This window comes from Gadus macrocephalus, chromosome 9, assembly GCF_031168955.1.
Source record: "Gadus macrocephalus chromosome 9, ASM3116895v1".
NCBI lineage: Eukaryota > Metazoa > Chordata > Actinopteri > Gadiformes > Gadidae > Gadus > Gadus macrocephalus.
The window spans coordinates 3,455,731-3,463,230 of NC_082390.1; the positions used below are offsets into that span (position 1 = coordinate 3,455,731).

The 7,500-nt window shown below is 47.5% G+C and overlaps 1 protein-coding gene across 2 annotated transcripts in view; it reads right to left on the reverse strand.

Moving 5' to 3' along the window:
• Positions 1-500: 500 nt before the first annotated feature.
• The window catches only part of LOC132464099 (cyclic nucleotide-gated cation channel beta-1-like), a 21,831-nt gene continuing 14,831 nt past the window's right edge, over positions 501-7,500 (reverse strand). For both annotated transcript variants that reach the window (XM_060060280.1, XM_060060281.1), the window contains exons 17-21: positions 5,772-5,917; positions 5,233-5,378; positions 4,664-4,694; positions 923-1,670; positions 501-706 (exon numbers count right to left, since the gene is read on the reverse strand). In XM_060060280.1, the coding sequence (XP_059916263.1) occupies positions 1,237-1,670; positions 4,664-4,694; positions 5,233-5,378; positions 5,772-5,917 (757 nt within the window). In that variant the 3' untranslated portion in view covers positions 501-706; positions 923-1,236. The remainder of the gene's footprint in view (positions 707-922; positions 1,671-4,663; positions 4,695-5,232; positions 5,379-5,771; positions 5,918-7,500) is intronic.

A 7,500-nucleotide genomic window follows, 5' to 3' on the forward strand; every position in this document is an offset into this window, starting at 1 on the left:
AGGTAAGCACTCGTTTTATTGTAGGATGCTTTGGAAAAGGTTTAGCATTTTGGAGCCACCAATTGCAATCGTCTCAAAATTACATTTCACATTGTACAGTGGCATGCACAAGTGGGGGCAGGGGGCATTGTGTAGGCTGGCCTCTTGGAGTACCCCTCACTACCATAAACAGTTCAATGTTGAAGAGTAAAACGTTTTTTTGCCAGCGCCCCTCAAATGATCTGTACCCTCATCATTGAATTGATGATAATACCAAAAAAATACAAAGCTTAATTTGTGATTCCTAAGGCTACTCTGCACTCTTTCCAACAGTTATATTTACACTAGGCTAATTTAAACTAGGCGTTGCCACAGTCACTCTGTTCGTATGCTTTGAATGTTCTCATCCTCACTTGTAAGTCCAAAGCAAATGACTGAAGGACTAAATATAAACCGAACAACGAACCGTAACCCTAAAGCCTGCCTCATTCTGTCCGAACCCCTCTCCCAACTCTCCCAACGTCTCCCCCCCTCTCTCACCTCTGGCGGCCTCCTTTAGGGGTGACGGGGACCGCGAGGGTCTTCAGCTTGGAGTCCTGGGGGGTTAGGACTATCTGGGGAGGGCTCCGGGGGCCACGCCCTCCTCCCCCCCACCCTGCTCCTCTCTCCTGGTCCGAGTCCACATCCTCGACGTTGACCTCTGGACGGAGGCTTAGTCTGGAGCTCCCTGGGGGGGAGGGGGGGGGGGGGGGGGGGAAGAGAGAGAGAGAGAGAGAGAGAGAGAGAGAGAGAGAGAGAGAGAGAGAGACAGAGAGACATCAGCACAGACACAGCAGAGGTTAGCATAAGAGGTACAGACAGACAGACAGAAAGACAGACAGACAAAACAAAAGACAGCCCGATAGAGAAGGACCGACAGACAGAGAGACAGACAGACAGGTACCTGGGTGTCTGGCCGGGGCGTCGCGCTCGTCGTCGATGCAGAAGGCCGGGTTCGAGACGCCGGACAGCTGGCGGGGGAGGGGTCCGGTCTGCTGGCACGGGGGGCTCGCTATGGGGGGCAGGCGGGGGTAGGAAGGCACGTTGGGCAGGTCCAGGGCGCTCCCGCCGGGGGAGACGGGGGACGGGGAGGGGGAGCGGGAGCGGGAGCGCAGGGGCGGGGGCAGGGGGGTCGGTCTCACTAGCCGGTTGAGCTCTAGGTCCTGCTCGCTATCGCTAAGGAGGGGGTTCTTCTGCTGCTGCTGATGGTTCGGTTTCTTAGGCATCTTGTGGCATGAGGCTGTTGAGGCGACTCTGGACGTTGTTGTAGCACTGCTGCGCCCGCGCGGGGATGGCCGCCACCTTCTGGGGGACGGAGGCGAGGCTCTGGGACAGCGCCGACGCGGACGGCAACGACGCCGCCGTCAGGCCGAGGTAGCGCGCCAGGCCGCCGGCGGGGACGAGCTCCGTGAGGGTCTCGATGACGTTGCGGGGCACCCGGGTGAGGCGGATCCTGGAGAGCTCCTGGCGCAGCTCGGGGGGCAGGGAGGGCAGGCGCTTGGTGACGTCGGACAGCAGCTGGGCGGGCGCGGAGCCCACCTTGGAGGGGGAGACGCCGTTCTCTTTGAGGAAGGCGCCGAGGTTGCCCAGGCAGTCGGACACGTACGGGACGCTCATCAGATAGGTCTTCAGGACCTCACAGCTGACGGGCGCTGGGGGGGGGGGGGGGGGGGGGGGCAGAGGAGGAGTCACAGAGAGAGGGTTGGATAATCAGGTAGAACAGGTAGAGGGTTGGATAACAGGTAGAGGGTTGGATTAACAGACAGGTAGAGGGTTGGATTAACAGGTAGAGGGTTGGATTAACAGGTAGAGGGTTGGATTAACAGGTAGAGGGTTGGATAACAGGTAGAGGGTTGGATTAACAGACAGGTAGAGGGTTGGATTAACAGGTAGAGGGTTGGATTAACAGGTAGAGGGTTGGATAACAGGTAGAGGGTTGGATTAACAGACAGGTAGAGGGTTGGATTAACAGGTAGAGGGTTGGATTAACAGGTAGAGGGTTGGATTAACAGGTAGACCGGGAGAAGGTTGGATAACAGGTAGAGGGTTGGATTAACAGACAGGTAGAGGGTTGGATCAACAGGTAGAGGGTTGGATTAACAGGTAGCAGGTTGGATTAACAGGTAGAGGGTTGGATTAACAGGTTGAGGGTTGGATTAACAGACAGGTAGAGGGTTGGATTAACAGGTAGAGGGTTGGATCAACAGGTAGAGGGTTGGATTAGCAGGTAGCAGGTTGGATTAAGAGGTAGTGGGTTGGATTAACAGACATAGAGGGTTAGATTAACAGGTAGAGGGTTGGATTAACAGGTAGAGGGTTGGATTAACAGACAGGTAGAGGGTTGGATTAACAGACAGGTAGAGGGTTGGATTAACAGGTAGACCGGGTAGAGGGTTGGATTAACAGGTAGACCGGGTAGAGGGTTGGATTAACAGGTAGAGGGTTGGATTAACAGGTAGACCGGGTAGAGGGTTGGATTAACAGGTAGAGGGTTGGATTAACAGGTAGAGCAGCCGTTCTCAATCTGTGGTACGCGTACCACTGGTGGTACGCGAGCGCCCTCTAGTGGTACGCGGAGTATGAACGTTTTTTTTAAGCAATTTTTTGAAGATGAAGCAACCGTTAAAACAATGTTTTGCATGTACCCATCATATGCAATGATCTTAAACCTGCATTGACTAACTGCCTGTGACGATGAGTAGGGGAAGCAAAAAATTTGCAAAATCGTCCTGTGACGAGACGTTGAAGTCTGCCTTCAGGCCAGACATTTCTGGACTTTTGGATGCAGCGACGCAGCGAATATCCTGCGCTTTCAGACAAGGCTGTGCGCTTTCTCATTCCATTTGCGACCAGGCTTCTCTTGGTCGCAAATGGTCGCAAATAAGAGCGATGACTACTGTCATGTCATCGCTCTTATTTTATCCCCAAAAACGCAGCTGATCGGACGCATCACACGATTCGGAGGCATGCTTCACATTTAAGGATTTTAGAAACTGATTCTTATTCTTTTTTTTTCAAAAATGCATTCGGAAGAGCAGGGAGACTAGCGTTGCTCACGGGTTGGAATGAAAGGGAGAAAAGGGGACAGAGTTGCCTGCGGAAGCGATGTCTGAGATGCAGAGACCGCTTCACGCTACCAGTGTCTGTTTCGTACGGTGTGGAATGAGAGCTCGTGGAGGCACTATTGCGCAAGTAGCCTACGCCTGCGTGCTTGCGCAATAGCATGCTGCCCGAGAATGAAGTATCGCTGTCAAATATGTCCCTGGGAAAAGTAACGTTGCTTGCGCCGAATTGAAAAAGGAAACCGCTATAATGAAATAGCGGTAATATTTCCACATTAATTGATAAAATAACAGGATGGGAAGGGGGGGTGGCTGTTTCAGAAGGGGGATGATTTTGATCATTTTAATTCCAAAGGGGGATGCCATCCACCCTCATCTCGTGTGCTGGAAGCAGGTTGGATACTGAACCAAGTCTGAGGCTAAAGCTAACCTCAATCGACCCAGACATGTACCCCTCTCACTAAGCATGATAGGCCTAATTTTCAATGTGTGCCTGAGTACATTCTCCTTCAAACCTAAACATAGTTTATATTCTGACCTTATGGCACTTACTGCAGTATTTTTTAATACTGAATACGTTGTTTTTCTATGATACACTTGTTCTTACTCATGAAAGTTTGATTACAGTGTTTTCGCAGTACACATGATTTCTCTCTTTGCTGTGCATGATTGCTTATAACAGGATTGTTTGACTCCAGTATTTAAATATTCATGTTCAATTCTTTGAATGTTTTGATGCAGTAAAATTTACCTCACATGATTGGTTGACTGCAGTTGTTAAAATTAATATTCAGTGCTGTGAATGCTTTAATGCAGTATACTTGTTAATAACCTCACTAGATTGACTGGAATGTTATATGCCAGATGATATCCCCATTTGCTGGGTAGCCCTATTGAAGCAGTTGTTCAATTGTTAGTATTATCCCGTTGCAAGTGTTTAAATACAATACATGAGTTATAGACAGTTGGTTGCTTCAGTCAGGTAAAGTTATGTGAATAATAAATCGTATTATCAATATTAATGCCTTCTGTGTAAACTCTATGTAGTTATAGGCCTACGCACTTTATTTTAATTCCGGTGGTACTTGGAGAGCCAAATCATTTCTAAGGTGGTACTCATGGTAAAAAGTTTGAGAACCACTGAGGCAGAGGGTTTGATTGACAGGTAGACCGGGTAGAGGGTTGGATTAACAGGTAGAGGGTTGGATTAACAGGTAGAGGGTTGGATTAACAGACAGGTAGAGGGTTGGATTAACAGGTAGACCGGGTAGAGGGTTGGATTAACAGGTAGACCGGGTAGAGGGTTGGATTAACAGGTAGAGGGTTGGTAGAACAGGTAGAACAGGTAGCAAGAAAAGATGAACAGGAGGAGCAGGTAGCTTGAACAGACGAACAGGTAGCAGGTGAGCTAAGGTAGGCAGTCCAACCAACTGTGTGAGATGACAGAGACATTATCACAGGATAATGAAGTCCCATTGCCCTAAATTTTAAAAAACTATCCTAAATCCTACACATACAACCAATGTGTCAGGCTGTGTCTAACGTGGAAACGTAAAAGGTAGGTATGATATATTTGTACATACCACAGCTGCCCTCTCCAGCAGCTTCCTCATCCTACACAGTCAACAAAAAAAACAGGTGAGTGACTCAGACTTTCAGATAAATCACAACAACAATGGGCTTCACCCTGGATCGTGGATCTCACATTACTACTACTAATGGAAAACAGGTGTAGCAGAGGGGGGTTCCCAGGCATTGGGAATACACATGTCACACACGTCCAACACACCTGTAACATACCTCAAACACACCTGTAACACTGCTCAAACACACCTGTAATGCATGTCAAACACACCAGTAACATGCCTCAAAGACACCTGTAACACTGCTCAAACACATCTGTAATGCATGTCAAACACACCTGTAACATGCCTCAAAGACACCTGTAACACTGCTCAAACACACCTGTAATGCATATCAAACACACCTGTAACATGCCTCAAAGACACCTGTTGCACAGCTCAAACATGTCTTTAAAACACCAGGAACACAGCTGTGGCCGCCATAAGCCATAAAAGAGTGCGGTGAATGGTCTCTTCTTGTTACCAGGGATGAACAAGCTATGGGGTGCCGGGCGGGTATAAGTACATACTTTGGCTGCAGTGGTGTCAGCGCCTTCCTTTCCTGTCGTTGGTTGTTCTGTAACAGGTTCTGGTCCAGAGGTACCCTGTGTTCCAGAGGAGTCCTGCTGGGGTGAATCCTCCTCCTCTGACTCTGACTCTTCTTCTGACTCCGGCGCTTGAAATTGGGAGTAAATCCAAATACTGGGTTAACTGACAACATAAAGAAGCACTCTATGAAGGCCTTGTTGGGTCACTGCGTCTCAGACTTTCTGTCCCAGTTAATAAGTTAATAATTTTAGATTTGAATAATTGAATAATTAAAATACATATAAATGAAAAGACAAAATGTGTGTGTGTGTGTGTGTGTGTGTGTGTGTGTGTGTGTGTGTGTGTGTGTGTGTGTGTGTGTGTGTGTGTGTGTGTGTGTGTGTGTGTGTGTATGCGTGTAAGACGTCAACCTCGTAGAGGTATGAAAACATGACCTCAACAAAGGTCATGTTTTTTTCACAGGGCACTTCATAGATTGAAACAAACCTCCCTTCTCGAGTAGTCCCTATCGATAATCTACCTGATTCTTCAGCAGCAGCCTCCTCTGTTTCCACGGGTTCGGGTCCCACAGGCTTCGACCCCACAGGCTCTGGTTCCTCTGGGTCTTCAAGCTCCTCTGGGATTTCAGGCTCCTCTTGGTCCTGCTCGCCGTCACACTCCTGCGGTCTACGTTTAGGATAACAGGATATACGAGTTTTAAAATGTTAATTGAAAATCGATGTATCAATGCCAAGGACTGATCGGATATCCTCCGACTGAAAGACTGAGATGTTATGCAGCTTGGCAGCTTTCCTGGGTTCACCGTCATTGGTAACAATTTAATCATTGACCGATTTAATTATTGCGTGTTCACTTTAGGTTATCGTTTTGATTCGTTTTAATACAAAACCAGGTTATTATTTGTTATTAGTTTATACAAGATGTTATTGCATATAACAACGACATTAGTTGTTATTTTATGTAACTTTCCGCATCGCAGGACACATGATTGTTGACGAGCACCTGCTCATGGTTTTAACTACCTTTCATCTACCGCTTAGCCAATACAACTATTATTCCTGCTGAATGGTGGACGTTTAACCCCCCAAAACGATGTGAGTTGCTGCCGAGGGTGGTAAAACCTACGATATTTCAGTGTTAAATGTGAGGTAAACAAAATAACGACGGCTCCCATTACTCGTTTCTATTTGTATGGACGAAATAACACACGGTACTTACTTTCACCCGAAAATGAATGGGCCTGTCTGGTAACATCCCAAAATCGTCCACAAACTTGGATTGAGAAAAATGATGCTGGCGGAGAATAAACTTTCCTGCAACCAGAGAACCAATCGATCAAACCGTCGATCGTTTCTCGCGTGTTTGAGCGGCGAGTACGCCATCCATCCTGCCCCTGTATCTCGACATCGAAGAGAGCTGAACCCAGCGCGGTTACCAGGGGAACGGCTGAGAGAGCATCGGCCGTTGCCAAGATAAGCGTTGCCGTTGCTATGGCGGTGAAATGATGCTGAGAAAGCGCGAGGCATCACTCACTTAACGAGCACCCAGAGGAGTTAAGAGGTTTGAAGACTCATTGGCTTCCAGTTTATGCTCGAGATGGGATTTCCCTGATAGCACAGCTGTCTAGCCATGTCTATTTTATTTACTGTTGAATGGCAAAGATGGATCATTAAAGCCTATGCTATTTGTTGTATATTTAAGGTATGATTCATGGCTTGTTTTTCTTAGCGTTTAACCAGTAAAAGGTCTCAGTACCCTAGGCACTATTTGTGACACTTCTTTTAAAAGACTGGTGGCACTTGAGCTAGGATTGGGATCATAGTGGTGGTGGTTAGTGAGGTCCCCCCTTCACTTTAGGCGTCTTTGAGTGTTATTAATTATTATTATTCTTCATGTTTAACCTCTGTTTTCCTTTTATTCCTAGTCTGTTTTACATAGTTTTGAATGATGACTATATGCTCTGTAAGGTGACCTTGGGTGTCGAAAGGCGCCTCTAAATTAAATGTATTATTATTATTATTATTATAGGTTATGGCAGAATGGAAGAAGTCGGTAGCTAAACCGGTAAAAGCAACGCTTTGGGTCGGACTGAGAAGATGCTAATGGCATTGACCTGCTCAGTTCCCAGGCACGCTAAGTACACTCACAAGCATGTCTAGTAAAGTGTGCGGAAACCAGGGCTCCCGTCGTGAAACCCCCACCAACACCGAGAGAACACACACACACCTGTCAGACACCACTGAACAACG